Genomic DNA, 24,015 nt, shown 5'->3' on the forward strand with positions numbered 1-24,015 from the left:
GCTTGTCGTCGTCGTGGGCACGATGACGGTGCCCCCGCCTGTACGCGGCGTCCTCGGCAGCTGGTCTCGCGACGCAAGCGGGGCTGGGGTTGACGCGCACGCGACAGTTGTTGGAAAGAGGCGACACGACGGGGCGGCTGCTGCTGCTGCTGCACACGGCAGGGCGGTAGTGGAAGCTGTGTGAAGAAGCCACCGCGGTGGCCATGCCGCCCGTGCCTGCCTTCCGCCTCGCTCGCTAGCAAGCTCTAGGGTTTTAGTTCGTAACGTTTGGAGCGTGAACGATCGAGCGCGCGTGGCCACGGCCGGCCGCGTGCCAGTACGTGTTTGGGATACCGTTGATGATGAAGATGAAACAATATACTAGTTGGCCACGCTCGGGTTAAAAAGGCCTGGCGGTTGTCTCTTTTTGTTTCCAACTCGGAAAAGGATCCGTAGGCACGACGGTTGTGGCGTCCCGTAGGACCGTCTGGTTTCGGATCTCCCGGTTCCGGCTGTGACCACTGACCTGCTTATATATATAACAGCTTAAGGCCTTGTTTAGATACAACCAAAAATCCAAAACTTTACAAGATTCTCCATCACATCGAATCTTGCGGCACATACATGAAACATTAAATGTAGATAAAAAAGATAACTAATTGCACAGTTTACTTGTAAATCACAAGACGAATCTTTTAAGCCTAATTGCTCCATGATTATATAATGTTTGTCAAAAAAAACGAAGGTGCTACAGTGTCAAAATCCAAAAAAAATTTGGCATCGTTTCTTCTATAACGTGAAGGAGATATATATAGCTAGAGATGAGAGAAGTAATGAGATCCTTAATCTAACCTTTAAAATTCTGATTTATACCATTATAATGAGGTGTAACACAGACACTCAGAACGTATGCACACTCACTTTTATAAACATAAGCACGCAAACCATGCTTCTATGAGCATTTTTTAATATTGAGCCGAGGAGCCACTAAAATCGTAGAATATAAGCTTCCATAAGGAGTCAAAACCAAACCTGAGATGTTACTGAGACTCTTATAATTAGTAGGCTACATACCCTTTCGCTCATGCAACTCATAACATTATTGTGTTCTATGAATAAATTGGCTAATAAATTGATGCCTAAAATTAATGAATATATGCATTAAACAATTAATTAATAATAATTGCCCTCTCGTTGCTTTTTCATCAAGCTCCACCGACTATAAACGACAGACCGCAACATATAGGGCAGGCCAAATAACATTTATTTTGATTTTTATTTTTTTTAGTTTCATATATATTACTAGTCATATTTACCTAGTAAAGTCTTACATTTATATGTATGTAAAAGTTTTTAATAGTTAATAACTTTGAAAAAGTATGCAACCTTTTAGATAAAACTAGTTTGGTCAACACCATTTGTGGAAAATCTGAACAGTAAATCTAAAATATTGGGTATTTATATCCAAAATATTAACTACTGCATCCAAAATGTCATATATATTTTTTTAATATTTCAGGTCCAAACTATTCAATCACTCATCCATCCCCTTCCATCAAATATTGTTTGATGTCAGGGGTATGGCTGGCTGGTTTGGTCCCTATGCAAAGATAGGTTGCGCCCATCGTGGCTAGCGGCCCATATTGGCCTAGTAGACACATCGAAGCCTGGAAGGCACTCGTGGGCCGTGGCCCTAGGCTTGAGTGGCAACGAAGAACCAGCCCAAAAGCAGTATGGCTCTGTAGTCTGTAATGGGGGAGAGGCCGAGGCGAGGCGAGTGTGCACGGCTCGCCGTCGCATCGCATGGCGTTGGCTACGAAACGCGCGCGGTGCCGGTGACGGTGACGGTACCGCTGCCGGGTGTTGCACGCCACGGTTCTGTATCACTGTCAATTCAACGGGCCGTCCCGTCCCGTCGCTCGGTTACGTACGACTGGGACGGTAGAACACGCCGATCCCGTGAACTGCCAAGTGCACGCGCGAGGACGGAGGACCTCCAGGGCTCCAAAACGTGCACGATCTGGGATATTTATTTTTTCCTCTGAGAGCCCGAGGTCAAAACGAAGGCAGTTTTTTAGGGTTTATATGCTGGGCATTGCTTATCTATACCGATGAATATGCATCGAGATGTGTGAAACAGTGGGGAGAAGTTTGAACACAGTTGAGAGAAGTGCAGCAGCACGAATCTCAGAGCATATTTAGATGGTCCAGATAAGCAATGTTGAGCATGTACATGCTGCATTGCATTATTGGGTCAAAACGGACAGAGGGCCGCTAACGGCCTCCTACGACTGCTACGTGCTCAACACAACCAACAGCGCACGGGGAGACAGCGACGTCGGCCCGTCCGTGTCGTGTCGTGCCCCGTAAGTCCCCGGCTGCTGTGCGAGGAACCGGTCGCATGGTACGTGTTCACTACATGATACATCCCCCGATCCCCGGTTGATTTGTCGCCAATTGCAGAGCCCGAACCACCGTGCTCCAGTGGGTCGCGGCGCACGAGCGGGATTATTTAGTTAGATTTTTTCTATATTTATTAAAAAAACTCCCCGGCCGGCCACCCATCGGTCGGTCGGTGCTGGCAGGGCGGCCCCTAAAACAAATTTAATTTTAAATTCACGCGTCGCCGTCGGGCGTTCGGTGCGGCGGACGCGCGCGACTGATTAGACAAGGGCACATGCGCACGGGGCCCCGACCCCGTGCACCATCGGCCTCAATCTGCGTCGGATCCATGAGCAAACCTTGGCAGATGGCAGCGGCGGCGACCATCCAAACCGGGCGGGGGCATGATGAGCCTGAGCGTGCGTGCACCGGACGGCCGGTGCTCCCGATCCCGACTCCCCCCGTCCGTCGCTCTCCCTGCGATGGCACTGTTGGGTAGACCCCCCGCGCAAGCCGTGGGGTTCATGCGTCGACCAATAATGGGATTGGGAGCAGCGCACGTACACAGACCATCGCGTGTCTGCCTCCTGGACGCAGCCGCTGGAAGCCCGATACAACCGCCGTGGACGGGACGGGACGGGACCGGACCGTTCGCCGTTCGGACGATCTCAAGATGCGCTGCACCGTGTGCTCCAGAATAATAGCATACCCGTGCCAGCCAGCAACAACGAACGAGAGATCGGAGGCCGTGGAAAGGTACGGGCGAGCAGCAGCAGCACCCAGCTCCTCGTGCGCCCAACGATTTTGCAGCTGGACGGAACCTGTGTTTTGATGCCTGAGTTCTCGTGGACTCTAGGTGCGCGCGCGCTCGGCGCGAGCGCGGCGGATGATTGGTTTGGTGCGGAAGCAACAGCATCTACAGGAAACACCCGGTAGCTACCGACTGATCTGATTGAGTTTCGTTCGTCTGTCGCTGGAAATGGAATAAGATGTCTTTGTGGTTTGTGAGCCATTTGGCATAAGAGCACTCCTAATGCAGAAACCATAGTGGTTTCTATAGATATTAATTGCAGTGTCACTTAAGTATTTTGCTGATGTGACAAGAGAGTTATTGAAGAGAGAGTAAAAATCATAGAAGCTGGATCTAAGTTAGAAACCATGTCTACATAAAATTCAAGACATAAAGTGATATGATTGACTAAGAATGGAGAGAGAATGAATGTGATTGGATAAAAAAATATTCTATAGAAACTATCCATTAGGAATATAGTTTCTATATATACTGTCTATAAAAATTAATAGCTATAGAAACTACATGTAGTTTCTAGCATTGGGAGTGCCCTAATGGCATCTGATCTGCTAGTAGGGCCTTGTTTAGTTCCCAAAAAATTTTGCAAATTTTTTCAGATTCCCCGTTATATCGAATCTTTAGACGTATGCATGGAGTATTAAATATACACGAAAATAAAAATTAATTGTACAGTTTGATCAGAATTGACGAGACGAATCTTTTGAACCTAGTTAGTCCATAATTGGTTAATATTTGTCAAATACAAACGAAAGTGTTACGTGTTGATTTTCCAAAAGCCTATGTGCATAAACGATAAAAACATTGGTTTTCCAGTCAGATTTTTTTTTAAAGAAAAAACAACCCAGTCAGAAATCTCAGGCATGAGTGTTTGCATTTCACAGACATGCTGTCGCAGCGTCGGCACAGCTGGTGAGATGGACAGTCTGTACGACTGTACGTACTCTCTGTAGTGGCCTACGAGTAGCTCACATTCCCGTGAAGATACTCCCTCATCATAAAAAAAGAGAAGATACTCCCACTGCAATACAGTAAAAACATAAAAAATACCACGAGTGATAGTACTGTACTAGCGACACCCAAGAGAGACAAGATCGAGTCACAAAGTTCAGCCCATCTCATCTCTTTTTACCCACGAGGTCACGCATTTTGAGGCGTTACATTACACAGAACAAACAGTAAAAAGTGGCAAAAGAACGAGCTACCAGTACATCCAAAAGAGTCACCATACATCTGTGATCAATAATTCAATCCAGACGAACGAACGAACAAACGATTGTTCTGATTCACCTCAATTTCCCAGTCCATGAATGAAACAACAGCATCACCTACACCTACACCGACATATTCCCCCGATCGAATCGCAGCACGAATGCGTCGACAATTCCTCACGCAGCTAGCCGGCTACTACACAATTTCGCTGCCGATCTCACACAGCAGCCATTTTTTTTTCGCGATAGTACCGGACGGTCGACGCTCACGACATTTCAGTACGGGAGCTCAAAGATCCGAGCTTGCTTGCGAGCGCCGTCGTCGCCTCGCTTCACTTGGCGCCGACGCCAAGCGTGAGCTCGAGCTCCTCGGCGGCGACCTCGTGGATGCGCTCGCCTTCCCACGGCGTGACACGGCCCTTGTCGAACTCGAACTCCGCGGGACCGCCGCCCCTGCCGCCGATGTCCGCGGCCGCCATCCCGTCCAGCTCCATGGAGTTGGAGGCGGACGCGCCGCCGCCGGCCGGGTGGACGAGGTTGTAGGTGGGCGACGCGGGCGCCGTGGTCGCCGCGCCCACCTGGAAGCTGATCCAGCGGCCGGAGTCGACGGTGGAGCAGACGTCGGACTCGTCGCACTCGGGGATGGTGTCCGGGTGCTCGCGCCGGCGTGCGCGGGTGGGGCTGGCGGGGGCGGAGACCGCGAAGAAGGGGTGCCGGAACGGGTCGGCGACGGCGGCGTCCCAGTCGGGCTTGCGGACCTTGGTGGGCGGCCGCGACGCCGCCGTGGGCGAGGAGAGCGGCGGCGTGACGGGCGCGCTGCTGGAGACGCGGAGCGGCGGGAGGTTCGGCAGGCTCCGGAGGAACGGGAGCAGGGAGGAGGCCGCCGCCGCGGCAGCGGCAGCAGTGGGGCCCGGGTTGTGGTGGTGGTGGTGGTTGCTGCCGCTGCTGTGGTCGAGGCGCGTCGGGCTCGGGAAGCTGGATGACGCCGGGCTGGCGTGGTAGGACGGCACCGGGCTCGGGAAGCTCGACGACGGCGCGCTCAGCAGCTGCGAGGACGAGCACGGGCTCATCATCCCCGGCGGCGGCTTGCATCCCTGCCAAGACCGACCCAAGAAACGCACGGTGAGCTTAGTTGAGTTCATCCAAAGCAAGCTCCGTCGACCGCCGGATCTGCGCGCGCGCGGGCGCGGACAAAGCAGCCAGCAAGATCCAGGAACGAACGGGAGAGAGATCGGGGACCAGGAAGTAAAAAAAAAAAAGGTCGGTCACCTTTCGGTAGGTGGTGCCGTCGTCCTCGACGACCCAGCCCGCCTCGCGGCAGAGCGCCTTGAGCACCTCGTTGTTGTCGCAGTGCTTGGGCAGCTTGTAGTTGCCGAGCGCGCGGAGGCCCGTGAAGATCTTGGCGGCGATGGCCCTCCGCCGGCGCTCCCGGCGCTTGTTGTTCTCCCGCTCCTTCCACGTCGGCGTCCGACCCAGCGCTCCCGCCGCCGCCGCCGCTGCGGCCGCCCCCGACGTCATGCTCTGATGCTCAGCCCCTAGCTCTCCGCAGACCTGCCTCCGCTTTTCTTTAATGGAGAGGTGGTGGGTGGCGTACTGCACAGTAGTATTGACTAGTGGGGGCGGGAGAGGAGGGAGGGAGGCGACTGCCGAGCCCGAGCGGGGGAGAGGAGGAGGAGGAGGAGGAGGAGGCAGCCTGCTGGCGCGCTGTAGTGGAGTAGAGAGTGTTGTGTCATGGCATGGCGTGCGAGGTGCTTTGAGCTTTCCCCCTCGCGGGCCCCGGCGGGGGCTCACGAGGGTGGTAGTGGTACGGTAACCTTACTTTATTGCAACTGGATTGGCCAGATTCTACTGGCACGGCCATGGTGGGTGGGTGTGGCCTCCTTTTTCTTCGTCGCCTCCCTGGAGCCTGGGGTCTCTTCTGCCCAGCCCGGCTCGGCTTTTGGTGATGAGCCAGACGAACGAGAGTGTGCTGCGCGTGAGCGAGGTGAGAGTGTACTCGTAGTAGGGTAGGGCCGGTGCGCGGGCGCAGCGGTGCCGGGCACGTGCCTTGGGATTTGCGACGGCGAGCTTCACGGCGGCCTTTGCATTGCCTTGCCACCGTCGTAGGCGTCCAGCAATACAAGCATCTCTCGTGTGACGAAAGGGGCATGTAGCTGTGCTGGTACGTTTCTTTTGCAAAGTGGCGTAGCAAGGCACTTTATGCGGCGCCGTTGTGCACTCCGTACTAGAGTAGCGTGTACTCACATGAAGATTTGATGACCTCAGTAGAAGCGATTAGCGGCAGCAACCGCAGACCGCAGCGCGCCAGTGAGCTGCTGCTGATGATGCGTATCGTCTCTGACGTCTCTTGATCCGCTGACCCCTTGTATGCAACGTAACGTACTCTGCCGCCGCTTCCTTTGCCTACGGCGGAGCTCAAGTGCGTGCCTGTGCCGCCGTCCAACAATGGCGCCTCGGCCGCCTCCACCGTTCCTTGCCAACACGACGCATTGGCATTGCCTCTTTGCAGATTCTAGTCCGGATGATGTCCTCATTTTGCTCAGTAGTTAATCAAATCAGTCACGGGAGAAAAGCCCTTCTCACCTCTGCCTGAGGTCGGGATTAGGATAATCCGCCCGACGGGAGAGACAAGGCTGTCAGTGAGACAGCCAGTGAACAGCGCCTTCAAAGCTCCGTTGCTTTGACCGGACCGTACTGAAACACTCATGATTCACAGTAGGGGCGCAGTACGGGGCGGACGTGGACGTGGCCCCGCCTCATCCTCAGCCACGGTCACGCCGTCCGTGGCTGGTGCGGCCGAGCCGGCAGTGGTAACTGGACGGACGGTACAGAGGGCGGACGGGGGACCATCTGGCACCGCCGTGAAGGCGTGGACCGTGTGCCGGGATCCGGGATACGGATACCGTTCGATTTTGACCACGAGATTCATGGGCCGTAGAAGACAGCCCAGTCCATATGGCTGTAGTTGCCGGGCCGCGGGAAAGTGTTGTTGGTGTCCAAAGGCCATGGCCCGTCTTTGTGTGGCCTATAGGTTGCTACTGTACCAACCCTACCCATACGGCCCAAGTTTATTTCCTGGCAGTAGAACACGAGCATATCGTTCCGAAACAATAGTTGTGTTTTCCAGATCTATCTATATCTATGAATACATTATATTACTGTATTTAATTTTCGGTAAATCTATAGCTCACTCGGGTGAAATTTAGATGTTGCTCACTCGATTTCGGACGAATACGATGAAGCCGCCGACCGCATGCAGGAGCCGTTGCCGCGTGGCCTCACCGTCGTCCGCATGCGTGCTTTCCACCTCATATAAGAGTACCCTATATGCACTTGGCAAATCCTAATTATTGATAAAATATAGAAAAAGCTCCTCCAACACTACCCTATATGCACTTGGCAAAATAGGATGCTTGGCAAAAAGAGGGTCAACTGGCTCAAATTTGGGAGCGTTGAGAGCGCTTGGCATCCCGCGTACGCGGTGGGGCCCACACATTCAGCATGCATGCTCCAGCACCACGCTCGCTCACGTATGCCTTAAATAGATTGCAACTTTTGCATAAAAGTCTCTCTGATTTTTTCAGGAATCACAAGATAGTCCAAATTTGCCAAAAAAATAGCTACCTGTTGGAGAAGCCTCTTTTTTTCACTTGGCATTTCAGTTTTACACTTGACAAAATCTAAGATTTGCCAAGTGAAGTTTAGGGTAGTGTTGGAGTTGCTCTAACTCTCTGCAGCAGCAGTGCAGCACGCACACATGAAGTGGAATTCGAACACTCCCCTTTCTCTCTCTCCACATCCCTTTTCCTTGCTCTGCTCCAGAACAAAGGTGCCGAGCGCCATGGACGGTCAACGCCGAACTCTCAACCGCCACCACCAGCTTTTATCTCACCTAGCTGCTCCCCCAATGGCTCCGGTGCCACCGTCGCCCAGGCACCAAGTTGCCGTGGACACCGCGGCACAAAGCCCCTGCGGCCATGTTGTCCTGTCATCGCCATCTCCCAGCCGATAGTCTATGTCAACAAGTGACCGTCACTGCAGTCTTATGCAATTGATTCAACTTATTAGTTACAGATTACATCTCACTGTATCATAATTTACTATTGCTTTTTTAGTGTAAATTATGTGTTCAATTGGTGTAAACGGATTGTTTGGTTGTTTTTTGAAAATTGTATGTTTTATTTGAATTTTTTAGTTTGTATTTGTATTTCTTTATGTTATATTTGAGTTTCTTTCAATTTGCCTATAGAACAAATCTGTTATTTTTTCTTTTATTTTTATTTTTATTTTGTATGTTTTATGTGTTTTTCATTTGAATATTCTGTTGATTTGTTTTTATGTGGTTCATTGGATTTGGATCTTGTGGTTTTAGCAACTCAGGTGATTAATGGCTTCAAATCATTCAATTTTGTCTTCCTAGCAAAATCGAGTGAATTTTATCTTTACCTCACTCGAGTGAGAGGAGGCCACAAATCACCTGAGTATGCGGTAGACAGACCCATCTTTATTTTTGCACGAAGACATATTCAAACAAAAAAATAGTGGACTAGGACTACAAAAAAAATCATATTGTTGAGTTCAATCATTTTTATTGAATTTTATCTTCATTTGAGCTCATGTGAAAAAAAGCTAGATGTTTTTTTGATGCAAAAAAAAAGCCAGATGTGATCCGCAGAAAGGAAAAATCCTCTAATAGCATCGATATTAAGGGAAGTTGAGCCATTTAAATTGCCAAAGCTTAAGTCTCACCATTTCAATTAGTGAGAGGAGTGTATTCCTCAAAATGTTTGATTGTGCAACCATTTTTCCAAAATCTAATGAAAAAGATATAAACATTGTTTATTAAAAAAAACTTGAATTACAACAACTACCCACGAATATATATTCTGCCTCGATCGTTGATAACGCAACTGAGTTTTGCTTTCTAGAGGATTATTAAGACACAAGTGATCTTCCAAAGTAATTGCTATGTGCCCAAGATTCCCTTTCAGTCGACCTTGCACCGCACAATCCGATCCAAATGATCAACAAACAGCCAGAGATTTCAATCTGGCCCATCTGCTGGCTCTTTCAGTCCATTCAAACAATTGGGGTTCTGGAGCAGCTTTAACCACACCGCACGCATGAAGAAATAATATAGGTAAGGGTTTGTTTGGTATAACTCGATTTTAAAGCTGTTTTTTAAGAAAATAATTTTATGAGCAACTTTATAGGTGAGGCTGAGCTATTTTGAAAAAAATGTTAGCTTCACTAACTATTTTATGCATAGATGAGAGAGAGAGTGACGTGGGAGAGAGTTACAATAAAAAGTAGCTCCATCTAAATTATGTCTTTGTGAGAGAAGAAAAACATCTTCAAACATGAAGCTATTTTAGAAATAAGTATTTAAGAAAATAGTGTGAGCTGTACTAAACAAGCCCTAAGTATTCCTAGACCTTCTTTAGATCCTCTTTTTTTAGATTTTAACATTATAACACTTTTATTTGTATTTGGTAATTATTGTTCAACTATAGACTAATTAAGCTCAAAAGATTCATCTCGTAAATTATAGACAAACTATACAAGTTATTTTTTTACCTATATTTAATGTTCGATGCATGTAGCGTAAGATTTGATGTGAAGAAAAATCTTAAGAAGTTTTTTGATTTTAGGTGTAACTAAACAAGGCCTTAGAAATAAAGCCAACTGGAAAAGAGCTTATAATACTTTGGTCCAGTGGACCACTGACAGTCTAACACTTTCAAAATAGCGTCATGGCCCTTCTAGTCCTATAGAGAAGATTTTAGGTTAACCATATCAAAGTGTTAGATAGTCATTGCCCTTTTATATTTTTGGTTAACCATATCAAATGAGAGAAGATTTTAGGTTAACCATAGCAAAATTATACCAATCTGCAAAGTTTTGTGATATATGCCACACATGGCCGGAAAGCTCTTTGACTCTACTTTCACACCCAATAAATGGACTTCTCAATAAGAAGTTATAGCTAGATTAGTGGAAACTACTCGATCAGGAGGCCAACGGTCGCGTGAGACCACTTTAGGATTCTATTCTGAGGGGATCTTTCGTGTTGCCTTCTTCCAAAAACTTTTTTTTGTTTTCACTCTACTTACGAGGGTTATTTATAATATAAATATCCTCTACCTCTAAGATATTAGGCATCTTTTGATCATTTGATAAACTACATGACATTGCAGCCAGTGTCTTACTTAAACCTTTATTTTTTTTCTTAGTCTTTTTGGACTTTGTGAAGTGATTCCTTTGTGATTCCATAGTTCGTGCTCTACGGTTTCTAGTTCTGGATTGTGGTTCTGCGGTCGTTCGGAGGTCGAGTCACATTCAACCTTGGACAAGTATAAAGCTACTTACCCCACGCTGTTGACAAATAAGTTATCTTCGATTCTTCGACCTATTATCATAAAGATCAGGTCACTTCCGTGCTGATTTATATCAATAATTATCAACATTGGACGTACGTTGCTCTTCGAAATGAAAAAAGAGGACATATTGTACGTGGCTTTGTTCCACTCTGGTGACTTACAACAGACCAGTCTACTGTCCAGTGCCAACACAACCAAAAGTGCACGAGGCAAAACCCACGCGCTTGCTATACTTGCTACTACTATTACGCTTACGCTTGCAAGTACTACTGTATGATGATACTATAATAGAACACCATAACAGCAAGGGATGTTACTGTTTCATCGTCTAAAAACCATCCGGTGAGATGATTGCTGTAGCTACTATATAGAATGTTACCAAATCGATGAAAACCTTTCAGATCCGACTGCAGTTAAGAAATTAAAAACGATTTGATTTCTGAAAGGGAGCACGAATCATTCAGATCTTCTCAGCGCTATATCTATAGTAAGCAGTAAACACGGTCTGCAAGGTGATGGCAGGTAGTGCTCCAGGCTGTTCAAATAAACTATTAAGACATCCTCCTCCTGTCATAAACTACGTTTAGCATCGATAGAGGTTTCACAATTTTGGGATCAAATTTGCACCATGTAAAGAAATGATTACATAGAAAACGGTAACATAAAACCTGCTCAACGCAATGCAGACTTCAGAGACTATTCCATCCCGTTTCAGTCAAGACTGCTTACGACGGCATTTAAATAAACAAAAGGATTTATCATATACATTGCGGATAATTGCCGAACTCAGCAGTACTCAAATACAGGTAATAATTTAGACGTTGAGCATAAATTAGACAATCGATCAAGACATGACTGCAAATGGATCCATTTCAATGTTATCACATGAGAACCAGGCTATTTTAACTTGTTCAGCGCGATTATTAGACTTTAGAAAATAGTTTGCCCCTTCAGTCAACAAAGCTTACAGTGACATGAAAGATGATGACATATACAAGTATTATGCATGACTACAAGAGAGTTGCTAGCAGAGTATACGTAAGCACAGGCTACCAAGACCAAACATGGTCATATGCATTCATTCGTTTGGTGACATGAGAAGCCGGTAAGACCAAACATAAATTAAATGAGGAGCGGCACCATTCAGCTTTTCTGGACTACATAGAGCCAGAGAGGCAGAGACTAGTTTTGCCTTCTTCAAGTAATAAAGCTTTCCACCAAAATCCAAAAAGTTTTCAATATTTTCCGTCACATCTAATTTTGCATCACATATATAAAGCACTAAATATAAATAAAAATAAAAACTAATTACACAATTTGTCTGTAAATCGCGAGACGAATCTTTTGACCCTAGTTAGTCTATGATTGGATAATATTTACCACAAACAAACGAAAGTGCTACAGTAGCGAAATTCAAAAAAAATCACATCTAAACAAGGTCTTGTTTACAATACAAACGTTACAGTGACATAAAAAGTAGTGATGTCTCTACAACCGTGTGTTTGGTTGGAGAGCGGGGCGAGCTGGATCGGAGTGAACCCGTTCATGTGGCTGTTTGGTTGGAGGATGGGAAGGTTGGGTTGGCTCTAGACTGGAATATTCCTCTCAGATGCGGGTTGGACTCGTCCGTCAAAATCTGGCGGACGGAGCCGCTCCAGCCGGGTTGGCTCCTACCAAACACTAAATTCCTTCAACCAAACACTGAATGGAGCCGCTCTGTCCCCAATTCTTCAACTAAAGACTAAAATGGGTTGGCTCCGTCCCCAAATGCAGAAGTGCAACCAGACGAGTTGGCTCCGTCCTCAAAAATTGGGTTGGATCCAACCCAATCCACCCAACCCCCAACCAAACACACGGCAAAATTACTAGGAGATGTAATCGAAAGCTTCCATAATCAATGAAAACAGTGCACCCATGCTTCCTTAATCATGAAACTTAGGGGCTGTTTAGTTCCTAAAAATTTTGCAAAATTTTACAAGAATCTCAATCACATCGAATATTGTGGCATATGCATAAAGCATTAAATATAAATAAAAAAATAATTAATTGCACGGTTCGCTTGTAATTTGTGAGACGGATCTTTTGAGCCTAGTTGAACAACAGTTGTCAAATACAAACGAAAGTGCTCCAGTAACACTTTACAAAAATTTTCACCAACTAAACAAGGCCATGACAAAAATCTATTTGTTTGTCGCATTCATCACATTTAAGCGTACAATTCTTCCAAATTTTTTTGCACTCTTGAAGAAAAAAAAGTAAGCAGAAAATTGCTCATTCAATCAGGAAGGCATCCATTGGTGGACACTCTCTTTCCAACATTGGCCCAAAAAATTGCTTACTGCATGCTAATTAAATTAACTGTCATGACAAGTTGCAAAATAATAAAAAAAAATCCATATCAAATAGATCATGCATGCTTCAATTAGATCTAGAAAGAAGATTTTTATACCTAAAACTTTCTTTAATTATCCTATTTTACCAAACTAAAAATTAAATAAATATACATTTCACATATTACTTAGGAAGTAATAGATGATCCTAGCCATCCTATCTTATTAAATGGACGGCTGATAACAAAGCTATAATATATTCCGGGAAGAAGAACAGAGAAACCTAACAAGTGCTAAGCAACTGAACATTTTGTTTAATTTAAGAGGGTTTAGACTTTAAGATATTAAAAATGTAATAATTTTGGTCAACCTCTAGTACTAGAAACATATAAGTGCTCTGCAACTGAATATTTTTGAACTGAAATTGCTTGGAACATTTCAACATTAATGCAATGAAGCGTTCAGCCAGAGAAGAAGATACCCGTGAGGCATAAAGATTGGTTTCAATCAGGTTTCACTAATTTGATATGATATTCATATTTTTCAACTAAAACAGCCTCATTACATCAAGGTACAGAGCTACAGCTAGTATACATCACATGATGATTTGGATATATTCCTCAAACCCAAGTTCAACGGCCTTACAAAGTTACAGATCGACAATGAGCAACAATGGAATAAGCATCACCCCAATTCCTCCTCAGTTCTGCCTATGGGCGATATAGTTGGCCAAATGCAACAGAGGTGCTGCCTTCTCCTTGTCGAAACAATCAAGCTGCTCTATTGCATCAGAAAGCAACTTTTCTGCAAACTCGCGTGACTTTTCTAACCCCAATAGCTTTGGGTACGTCGTCTTGTCACTTGCCAAGTCCTTCCCTGCCGTCTTGCCGAGCTCCTCTGACGACTTGGTGACATCAAGAATGTCATCGACCACCTGGAACAGCAGCCCGATTGACCTCGCATATTTTCGCAGCCGCTCAATTTGCTCATCCGTGCCGCCTCCAATGATTGCCCCAATCACCACTGAGGCCTCAAGCAATGCGGCAGTCTTGTGGAGATGGATGTACTCAAGGCGTTCAAGGGGCACAGGTTCAGATGTGCCCGTCATCTCAAGATCGACAACCTGTAGAGGGCAGGTGAAGCATTTTCAGCAATTTGTTTAAGCACTTGGAAGTCGCATTCTTTGTTGGAGAGCTAGTAAATTTTAATCTCCAATTCCAGCGAATGCAGACAAATAGAGCATCGACAGCATCGCGGTTAGGAAGATGCTCCGTATAAACAATAAAGAATGGCAAGATAAGCAATTGCCCGAATTTTGTAATTGGTGAATGGCGGAAAAGCAATATGTAATCTGAGAAACGAAGAGACCTGGCCGGCGACGAGTCCCTCCGATCCGATGCAGCGCGCGAGCTCGCCAATGGCTCGGACGACGCGGGCGGGATGCTTCTCCGGGTCTACGTCCGGAGGGTAGGACCCGACGCTGGCCATGTGGTGGAAGGAGAGCGAGAGCAGCGCGTCCCCGGCGAGGACCGCGATGGGCTCGCCGTAGACGACGTGGCAGGTGGGCTTGCCGCGGCGGAGGTCGTCGTCGTCCATGCAGGGGAGGTCGTCGTGGACGAGCGACATGGTGTGCACCATCTCGACGGCCGCGGCGGCGGGCATCGCCCAGGCCTCGGGCCCACCCACCACGGCGCACGCGGCCAGGCACAGCGCCGGGCGCACGCGCTTCCCGCCCGCCAGCAGCGCGTACCGCATCGCGTCGTGCAGCGCGGCGGGGGGTTCCCCGGCGGGGATGGCCGCGTCCAGCGCACGGTTCACCGCGACCGCGCGCTCCCCCATGTACGCCTTGAAGTCGAACTCCGTGGTGGCCGCCGCGGAGGCGGCCGCCGTGGCCACGACGGCGGAGAAGCGGCGGCGGCCGTGGTGGTGGTGGGGCGCCGCGATGGCGACGGAGGAGGACGAGGGGGAGGGCGCCCCCGCGGCGGCGGCGGCGGCGAACGGGAGTGGGGAGAGGTGGACGCGCGTGGCGGCCAGCGGGTGGAAGTGGAAGGCCATGGCCATGAGTGGCGAGTTGGGGACAAGTGCGGGGGACGGCGTCGTTGGAGATTGGGGGTGGCCCCGAGAGGCTGCGATCTCCTTATCTTGAGGTGAAAGGAAGCTTTGGCGCTGGCCGCGTCAGTGCACAGGCACAGGGGAAGTGGAAGTGGAAGTGGAGTGGCCGCCCGGGCGGTGGTGGTGCTTGGTGCTCGCCTGCTCTGTGTGGTGGTGGCACGATCGCACGAGTACCTTTTGAGGAGTACCCCTGCGGCCTCCGTGTCTCTCTTTCCGTTTACACAGACAGGTTCAGGTCAACCCGGCAACTATTCATACGGAATCGTTTCATCAGTTTTTGGGACAGTTCAAGAATTTGGTGGCCAACGATTGGAACTTGGGAGTTTGAGACGGCGTTATTTTTTTCCTGCCTGAGGCCTTGTTCAGTTCCTAAAATATAACAAAAATTTTCAAGATTTTCTTTGGATAAATGCATATATGGAGCATTAAATATAGATTAAAAAATAACTAATTGTCCAATTTAGTTATAATTTACGAGGCGAATCTTTTGAACCTAGTTAAACTATTATTGAATAATAATTGTCAAATACAAACGAAAGTGTTACAGTAGTTAAACCTAAAATTTTTCACCAACTAAACAAGGCTGAGTATTCCCTCGATCCACACTAAACTTTAAAATTATATAAAAATTCGGAACACTTGTGAGACAAAATAAATAATACTATATTAGATTAATAAATTTATTTAGAAACATAAATAGTAATGCTATTTACTATAAACTTGTTTTAAATTACCCGCATGAGTTTTATAATTATATTCTTTTTTTGACACGGAGAGTATTTGATTTGAACCGTAGGATTATCCAACAATTATAACTCCGATTAGTTCTCTATTTTTATTTTTCCAAATAATCAGTGCCTCTATTTTAAATTAAAGGCAGGGAATGCAATTAAACAATGGCATTTTGTCCTACACATGTCAACATGTTTTTATTTTTTTGCAAAACTATCAACATGTTTTTATTTTTTTGCAAAACGAGATCAACATATGTCATTGACTTCACATGTTTGGTAGTTCTCGCGTGGTATGGTATGGCTCGAATTATGTGGCGGCCTGTTCTTTTGTGTGATTATGGTCGTGGCTTGTGCAGCTGGCCAGCCGCGTCGGCCCCTGGACCTGGAGAAGCACACAAGCAGCTACGCCGGCGGTGAAGTTCCGACTTCCGAGCGCATGTGGGCTTAAACGCTTGGTGGGCTAGGGCGCAGCTGGGCTTTCGCGAAGAGACGCGCGGGACTGTGTAGCACTGCCAAACCCAGAAGAGGGGAAGTGGAGATGGTTGTTGGCTTGCTGACTTTTAGTACCACCTCGCCAGGTTAAGTGAGACGAGCCTAGGCGCTGCCTATATGAGAGAGCGGGTGGCCACTTGTTGAAAGTACGCAGCTGCGTGGTGAGCACAAAGCGAACTATTCTTTCGCCTTTTACTAAAGAATACCGTGTGCACGTCACAAATAGCAGCATACGCTAATTTTTGGAGGATGTTTTCTCTTTTTGAGAGAGCCCCAACAATATTAATTTAAACTTTATTATTTTATTTTAGTCCTTATGTTTTTTTGGTGGGTGCTTCTTCCTTTTGAAAGAGCCCCAACAATGTGAAATTAAAATTTAGAACTCTTTGCTGTTACATTAAACTTTACTCAAGTGCTTGTGCTGTGGTTGCAGTATGGACCTTATGCGCTGTTGTATTAGAGGGTCCTTTCTCTTTGTGAGAGTCCAAGGCCTTGTTTGGTTCTAAAAAATTTCAAATTTCCTGTCATTGATTTTTTTCAAAAATTTTAGATCTTTTGTCATTGAATTTTACGGTGCATGCATGGAACATTACATATATAGATAAAAATAATAACTAATTGTACCCTAATTAGTCCCTAAAGACAAAATATAAATGAAAGTACTATAATGTTTATTTTGTAAAAAAAGTTAGAACTAAATAAGGCCCAACATTGCCAAATTACATTTTATCTAAGACCTTATGGCTGTGGTTGCAGTATTGAGATGAACTAGACAGACATAATTTAAGCCCTTATGGAGGTTGCTTTCTCATTCTGAGAGAGCCCAAACTATGCCAAATTAAATTAAATTAAATTGTATAGACATTATGCTGTGGTAACAGTATTGAAATGGACTGGCTGGGCATAATTTCTAAGCCCTTATTTTGATATATATACAAACAAGATACTCTACATGTATTCCTGGTATTATGTGACTTCTCTATCAGAAACAACATTCAAAATAATAGGAACATACGCCCTAAAAGCCAATACGACGCCTAATAATGTTGTAATTCTTTTACCTACTCTAGGCCTCTTCCCTAATTTCCCCATCGCCCTCAACATCATGGTGTCTTTGAATCAAACAATACTCTAGCGGAGATTTTTTTCCTACCATCATATGGCTGAAAATGGTTGATCGCATCAATTGGCCATGTCTTGTTCAAAGGTAAGTATATTATTGAACAAGAAGTATAATTAGCTCATTACGAATATTATCAATCTCGTATCTATTGTCACGACAGCGTGATCCCTCTAAGATCGTCTCTCGCTTACCACAAGCATGAAGAATTAAGACGCAAACGTAGCTCAACCAAGAACTTCAGGACTTGATCAGTGTGTATATGTCAGCAAAGCATCTGCATCTTCCGGATGAAGCCAGTACCCACTAACCCACATACTTACCTTACGTTGCCTTCAATCTGGGAAGCAGCAATGCAACATTGAGGTATTCTTACAAAATTCTAGTCCAATAATGAATAAAGCTAAGAAAGAACCCACCCGTCCTTAGCCAGAAAGCTTAACCCTGGTCAGTGCCGGTCCTACAAATTTGAGGGCCCTCTGGCGATTACATTGCGACGATCCTAAACTATAAAATTTTATAATAATATAAGTTAATTTTTTCGTAAAGGGAAAGCAAATCCAGTCATATATAGACAAACTGTTCTTCTTATCTTTTTCATTTTCTTTTCATGGTCCTTGACAATTGTTTCTTAGGTAACATTCTAAAATTCTAACACCTAACCTAAATTAGAAGAAAAATATAACTATATGAGTATAAAGCACTAGATAAAAATTGAAAAAAAAAACTAGTGCCTAGACAATTGGGACATAAACAGAACTAAGATTCACAAATCACAAAAAATAAAAGGGTAGAAGGAAATAACAAAGATCACATGTCGTAGTCCTCGTCGAGCCCTGCCAGCTGGTCGCTACTATCGTTTGGAGTTTGGAAGGCTAGAACTCGGGTGCAAAGATTTTGGTATTATCCACTGCAGCTCGTGATCGCGTGGTGAACTGGTGAATGTGTCGCTGATGCCGCTGCGTCTCTTCTCGTGGTCTCACCGTGTCACCAAAAGTCTAGAAATCGCGACCCGTGATCGCTATGTGTGGCAACTCGTGTATGAGGATTGGTGACTTGACTCCTTTTGGCTCACGATTTTTTTTATGATAAACCATTGCACCATGTATATGCATATACTAATAAATAAAGATTAAAACTAAAGAGTATATTGTATTATATACTTAGGTTTGGGCCTCTATCTCGCGAGGGTCCTCGGCCGTCGCACCTCCTGCCCTTCCCCTAGGGCCGGCACTGGTTTGGTCAGCAAAATTCGTAACTGGGAAGTGGAACAAGCGACATACAACATGCAGTATGAGGTCTTGTTTAAATGCAAAAAGTTTTTGGATTTTGACACTGTAGCATTTTCGTTTTTATTTGACAAAAACATTGTCTAATTATGGTGTAACTATGCTTAAAAGATTCGTCTCGTGATTTACAGATAAACTGTGTAATTAGTTATTCTTTTTATCTATATTTAGTACTTTATACATGTGCCGCAAGATTCGATGTGACGGAAAATCTTGTAAAGTTTTGGGTGTATCTAAACAAGGCCTGAGTGGAGTCCATGTTATCATGTTATCGCCCCCGGGCCCCGGCTTTCCCCCGGCCGGTGCCCGCCTGCCGTCGGCATCGTCGCATGCCAATCGCACCACGTGCCACCGGCTTGACCGATCCCTCCCACTCCCGTGACGCGTCCCATCCCATGTGGGACAGGCAAAACAAGACCACAAGACAAGAGGCGGCTCCGACGAAATCCATGATGCTCGTGGATTGTGCTTGTGCCAAGCCTAGCAAGGCAGCAACCATAACCCGACAGCGAAACCTCAAGATAAGAAATGCATCGCCGGCTGAATCCTATCAGTCTTACCACGTAGAAACACCTGTATTTCCATTACTTATAAGTCTAAAGTATTGTCACCATCTATAACAACATGCCACCACGAAATTGACAATGAATGGCTCCACCTTCCCGCCTGAGAAATCCTAACAATCTGCCAGTATGTGTTTCATCTACGTCGAAACCGGGGGTGGTCTCTTCGTCACCTACGAACGGACTCCCCCCAACAAAGGGCCAAAATTAACAGTGTAGTGTCGATAGCTGAGGACTGACGAACAAGCAACTTTGGATAGACCGAGCGAGCGAGCGAGTGGGCGCGCACAGTTACAAAAGAACAAGAAGAATGAACGAATCAGCAGCGGCGGCCGCAGCAGCTAGCTCTTCATCTCGCCGTCCTCGAGGTCGCCCGTGGGCACGCCACTCACCCTGGCCTTGAGGGGTACGTCCTCGCCATCGAGCATGTCGCTCTTGTTCCGGGGGATCGGGGCTGCCGCCTTCTTCTCCGCTTCCACGGCCCAGCTGTAGACCACCATGCCCATCACGGCAAGCAGCATCCCGAGGATGTTCTTCACGGTGAGGGCCGAGTCAAACAGGATCCAGCCGAGGATCAGCACGCACACGGTCTTCATGTGGCCCAGGACCTGGAATGAGGTCGCTGAGAACCGACCGATGCAGAGGTATTGGCTCATGTTGCAAAAGACAGCCAGGGAGCAGGAAAGCAGTATGAAGAACTGCAAAATGATTAAAAGGGGAGCTGTTAGATCATAAGCAGAAGTCCCCACCTCCCCAGTATCCAGTTAGTATGAAGATTGCATAATGATTAATGAGCAGGGCATATAACAGCATGAGCAACTACATTTGTAGCTGCAATCAACTACAAGAAACTAAGGTGCAAAATGCCAAAACCATAGTAATACGCAAAATCTCATTAAGAATATTAAACAAATGTTATAGGAAAAGGAAAAAGGATAATCGGTCTGGCAGTTCCATGTCAGAATAAGTTGCCTTATGTGGGCCCAGCAACACGAATTTACTACATGTGGGAGACTGGCTGGGTTTTTCACTATACTAGAAAGGCAAAAATAATAGAGTTAAGCATATAAGTTAAAGAGATGAGAACGCTGCCAATGAATTTAAAGTAGAAGATAGATAACTCAGGATAAGTAGTGGGCATAAAGATAGCAATGCTCTAAAGAAGTAGACAACTGAGAATTGTGACAGGATAACTTACAGTTGCCCCTCCTGAAAAAGGGTAGTTCAACAATGACCGTCCATTTAGATAGTAGTCCACAAAGGGGCCCAGTATAACAAGCGAAAGTGCCTGAATTGGTGCAGTTTTGCTCAGCAGCTCAAATGATCCAATGTTGTACTTCTTCTGAAAGGAGCCAATTGTCTGGGAAGAGGAAACACATCATTAGCTCACCTCCTCAGAGTATAGTGTAACTTAGTAGATTGCAGAAGGATTACTGTCAGACAAGTAGTGATGACTTCCAATAACAATTCTTCTCAGTATTCAATACTAAAAATATTAAATTCTTCATGTACAACTTAAAAGTATACTACTAAAGTTTATAAAATTTCCAGAAACTTCAAAGATCACATTTTTTGTTAGTAAAACACAAACTCCAAAGGCGATAGTTTTGTTAGTAAAGCATCTCCTTATATAGATCATAGAAGTAGAAATACACTATCATTTGAAGATAAAACAAGAAGAATATAAAACGCCAAAAAGTGCTCCAAATTGATTGCAGGTAGTTTGATTTTGAAGGATCCAAAACAAGCAAATAAATTTCCACAGTACAAGATAAGAAAAATGTGAGGAAGCACATAGAAGCATCTATGAGGAGAACTGACAGTGTGCAGCTTATAATATAGTATACGAATTGACAAATCATGGTGTGTCTCTACTGATGATCTTTTAGTGCCTTTTTAACATTGATCTGTATTGGCTTCCAATAACAGTGCCTTGCTGCCTAGTTATAACCAGTTAGGCTACAAGCTACAGATACAGCAATTAAGTGATGCCCAAGGCAACTCAATTGTTTGAAAGGTAAATTGCAAAAACCAACCCATATCACTTGGATTTTGAGTTGCTCCCATAAGCCATTTTGTTGCAAATACCGACTCCCCTACTTCGTTCTATACTTCTATTCTGCATATGCTTAATCGATTCAACCTGTTTTTATCAATTAGGAACTGCCAATGTATCACTAGAGAATAATCCCGGCACTTTTTGGGGATTCCACCAAAAGAATCCTGATGAGAGCTTAAATGTTGACAAATTGAGTCTAATATGAGCACTACAACATGATAATGAGGCTAATCCAAGCACTTGAACAAACTTCACTCGGCTAGCTTGGCCTGTCATGGCACTACATTGGCATAATCGAATGAGTGTGTGCGTAGTGAGTGGTTTTTGCAACAAAGCTAAGTAGTGATGGACATTTGCAACAAAACAACTTATGAGGGGAATCTCAAACCCAAACGGCATGTTTCCCCCCTCTCCATTTTTTTCTTAGATTTGTTCACAGTTTGATTAAAGGGGGGAGCAGAAAGGGAAGGCATCTAATAGGACAAATAACCTCTAATCAATTTCAAAATATTTCATCATTATTGTCCATATCGGTTTAAATAAGGTTGACAGCTCAAATTCATAGTCACATACCAAAATCACGTTGCAAATTGCAGAATAGCATTATGGTGGTCAACATTAGAATTCTCCATATCATAATGGAATACACAACACAAAAGGGCTAGCAAGAAGACTGGTGAAGAGGAAAAAAGAGCTCACAATCTGTTGAAGCGACGTGCAGAACACTGCCACGCAAGCGCAGATGAATCCCTTGGCATTGACCTCGACATCCGTGACCGTGCAAATCCCGACACCGGCGGCCACGACAATCACTGCCGATATGACCTTAGTGGTGTAGTGCTTGCTGTTCAGCACCCATTCCATCAGGCAGACGACCGGAATCATGCTCAATTTGGAGATCTGCAGATTCTCAACTTCAGCCACACAAGCAACCCAGGACAAATGGCCGGCGTCGGCCTGCTGCCACTGTCAGAGCAAGGTGTACCTGGTAGAAGCCGACGGAGTTGAGCATGAGGCTGAGGTTCATCCCGGTGATGGAGGTGTTGGCGACGAGCGAGAACCAGACGAGCTCCCAGAGCGGGACGTGCTTGGAGACGGAGTAGCCGGTGGCGTTGGAGATCCACCCGACGAGCGCCGTGACCGTGAAGTGGAACCCGGTCAGCGTGGTGGCTGCGCGCATTCACAACACAAGCAGCGAAAAAAAACGAGGAGTCAAACGCCACGCCAGATCCGCGAATTCCCCCCAAGCGGCTGGCGGATCCGGATTCCAGATCCGCTCGCGTTCCGCGGGGGAGGAGAGACGAGAAGAGGAGGGGGGTACCGAAGGCGAAGGCGTAGCCGGAGGAGGACATGAGCTGCTTGTTGGCCATGATGAGACTGACGGAGCTGACGACGTTCATCGCCCACGCGCCCACATCGGACACCGCCGGCGTCTTCTTCTCCGCCTCCATGGCGCTGCCTCCTCCTCCTCCTCCTCCTCCTCCTCAGCAGCACACAACCTCACGCGAAAGCCGGAGGAGGAAGAAGCGGAGTTCGGATGGGCTGACCCGTCTGCTGGTCTCGTCCCGGTTGCCTCACGCGGGAGGGGCCGCTCGGTTATAAAGCACGGGGGGCGTTGCCGCCTAGACAAGGAAGGGAGAAACGGGGAGGGAGGCTTTCGAATTGGGGGCCGAAAACGTCAACGGGCAGGGGGGGGCAGCGGTGAAAACTCGCGGCCCCGGCCTCGCGGGGTGAGGAGACGACGACGGATTGACGCGGTGAGGAAGGCGGGCGCGGCGACGACAAGGGCGCAGCGCGGCCGCGGCTCGGTTGGATTGGACGGCTGGATCTGGGGCCGGGCCAAGCCGCGCCGCGCCCGCGCCCGCGCCGCATGACGCTTTTTCCCTGCAGCTTCCGTCCCTTTTGCACGTCGCGTGGCGACGCGCAGGATTTTCTTTTTCTCCAAACGGCAGGCACCGGGCACCGGCACCGGCACCGCAGCGTGCCGGTTCAAAGTTTGGACGCTGGCACGCTGCGCACCCGCGACCGGTCTCCGCTTCCAGTGGAGTTACTGTACGTATCTATCCCTTTTGCGCGGTACACGGAAAGGGGGACGAGCTCGCCTCTGCTCTCGCTTGCTCTCCGGATCGTCGTCGGCCGTTTCATGAATCTCCGCAGCGTGTGGCTGCGCGAATTGCGACACGCTAGCGCTGTTGCGCCAGAGGCTTGTGAGTTGTGAGTTGTGACTGCGCCCTGGAAGTGGAAGGAGCAGCTTCCGTCTGCCAGCAAGCAAGGGTTCGGGAACGCGAGACTTTACTTGGCATGTCGGCCACCGTATAGCCCGGCAGATTCGCACTTTGTGGTACTGCACTAGTTTTAGTACTACTATGCCCTTGTTTAGGTCTTATTTAGTTTCGAATTTTTTTTGGTTTTGAGTACCGTAGTATGTTGTTTTCATTTAACAATTATTGTCTAATTATGTATAAACTGGTCTCAAAAGATTCATCTCATGATTTACAGGCAAATTGTACAATTAGTTTTTATTTTTGTTTATATTTAATGTTTCATACATGTGCT

At 46.6% G+C, this 24,015-nt stretch overlaps 3 protein-coding genes across 3 annotated transcripts; all 3 read right to left on the reverse strand.

Moving 5' to 3' along the window:
* LOC8058354 (protein BZR1 homolog 1) lies at positions 4,277–6,282 on the reverse strand. The gene is made up of 2 exons (XM_002463038.2): positions 5,650–6,282; positions 4,277–5,474 (listed from the first exon to the last, which is right to left on the reverse strand). The coding sequence occupies exons 1-2, from the start codon at positions 5,896–5,898 to the stop codon at positions 4,713–4,715; spliced, it is 1,011 nt and encodes a 336-aa protein (XP_002463083.1). The 5' UTR covers positions 5,899–6,282; the 3' UTR covers positions 4,277–4,712.
* Positions 13,588–15,339, reverse strand: LOC8058355 (geranylgeranyl pyrophosphate synthase, chloroplastic). Its single transcript, XM_002463039.2, has 2 exons — positions 14,459–15,339; positions 13,588–14,213 (listed from the first exon to the last, which is right to left on the reverse strand). The coding sequence occupies exons 1-2, from the start codon at positions 15,149–15,151 to the stop codon at positions 13,791–13,793; spliced, it is 1,116 nt and encodes a 371-aa protein (XP_002463084.1). The 5' UTR covers positions 15,152–15,339; the 3' UTR covers positions 13,588–13,790.
* On the reverse strand, positions 19,394–23,139 carry LOC8058356 (UDP-rhamnose/UDP-galactose transporter 2). Its single transcript, XM_002463040.2, has 5 exons — positions 22,781–23,139; positions 22,445–22,629; positions 22,159–22,359; positions 20,599–20,760; positions 19,394–20,098 (listed from the first exon to the last, which is right to left on the reverse strand). Exons 1-5 carry the CDS (start codon positions 22,908–22,910, stop codon positions 19,742–19,744), a joined length of 1,035 nt encoding a protein of 344 aa, XP_002463085.1. The 5' UTR covers positions 22,911–23,139; the 3' UTR covers positions 19,394–19,741.

The sequence above is a fragment of the Sorghum bicolor genome, chromosome 2, assembly GCF_000003195.3.
Source record: "Sorghum bicolor cultivar BTx623 chromosome 2, Sorghum_bicolor_NCBIv3, whole genome shotgun sequence".
NCBI classification, from domain to species: Eukaryota; Viridiplantae; Streptophyta; class Magnoliopsida; order Poales; family Poaceae; genus Sorghum; species Sorghum bicolor.

Excerpts from the sequence above, each read along its gene's own strand:
- LOC8058354 (XM_002463038.2), bottom strand. The coding sequence starts at position 5,898 with ATGACGTCGGGGGCGGCCGCAGCGGCGGCGGCGGCGGGAGCGCTGGGT. Across the intron at positions 5,475-5,649 it reads ACGGCACCACCTACCGAAAG|GGATGCAAGCCGCCGCCGGG; the intron begins GTGACCGACCTT and ends CGGTCTTGGCAG.
- LOC8058355 (XM_002463039.2), bottom strand. The coding sequence starts at position 15,151 with ATGGCCATGGCCTTCCACTTCCACCCGCTGGCCGCCACGCGCGTCCAC. Across the intron at positions 14,214-14,458 it reads AGGGACTCGTCGCCGGCCAG|GTTGTCGATCTTGAGATGAC; the intron begins GTCTCTTCGTTT and ends TGCCCTCTACAG.
- LOC8058356 (XM_002463040.2), bottom strand. The coding sequence starts at position 22,910 with ATGGAGGCGGAGAAGAAGACGCCGGCGGTGTCCGATGTGGGCGCGTGG. Across the intron at positions 22,630-22,780 it reads CGGCTACGCCTTCGCCTTCG|CCACCACGCTGACCGGGTTC; the intron begins GTACCCCCCTCC and ends GAATGCGCGCAG. Across the intron at positions 22,360-22,444 it reads ACTCCGTCGGCTTCTACCAG|ATCTCCAAATTGAGCATGAT; the intron begins GTACACCTTGCT and ends GAGAATCTGCAG.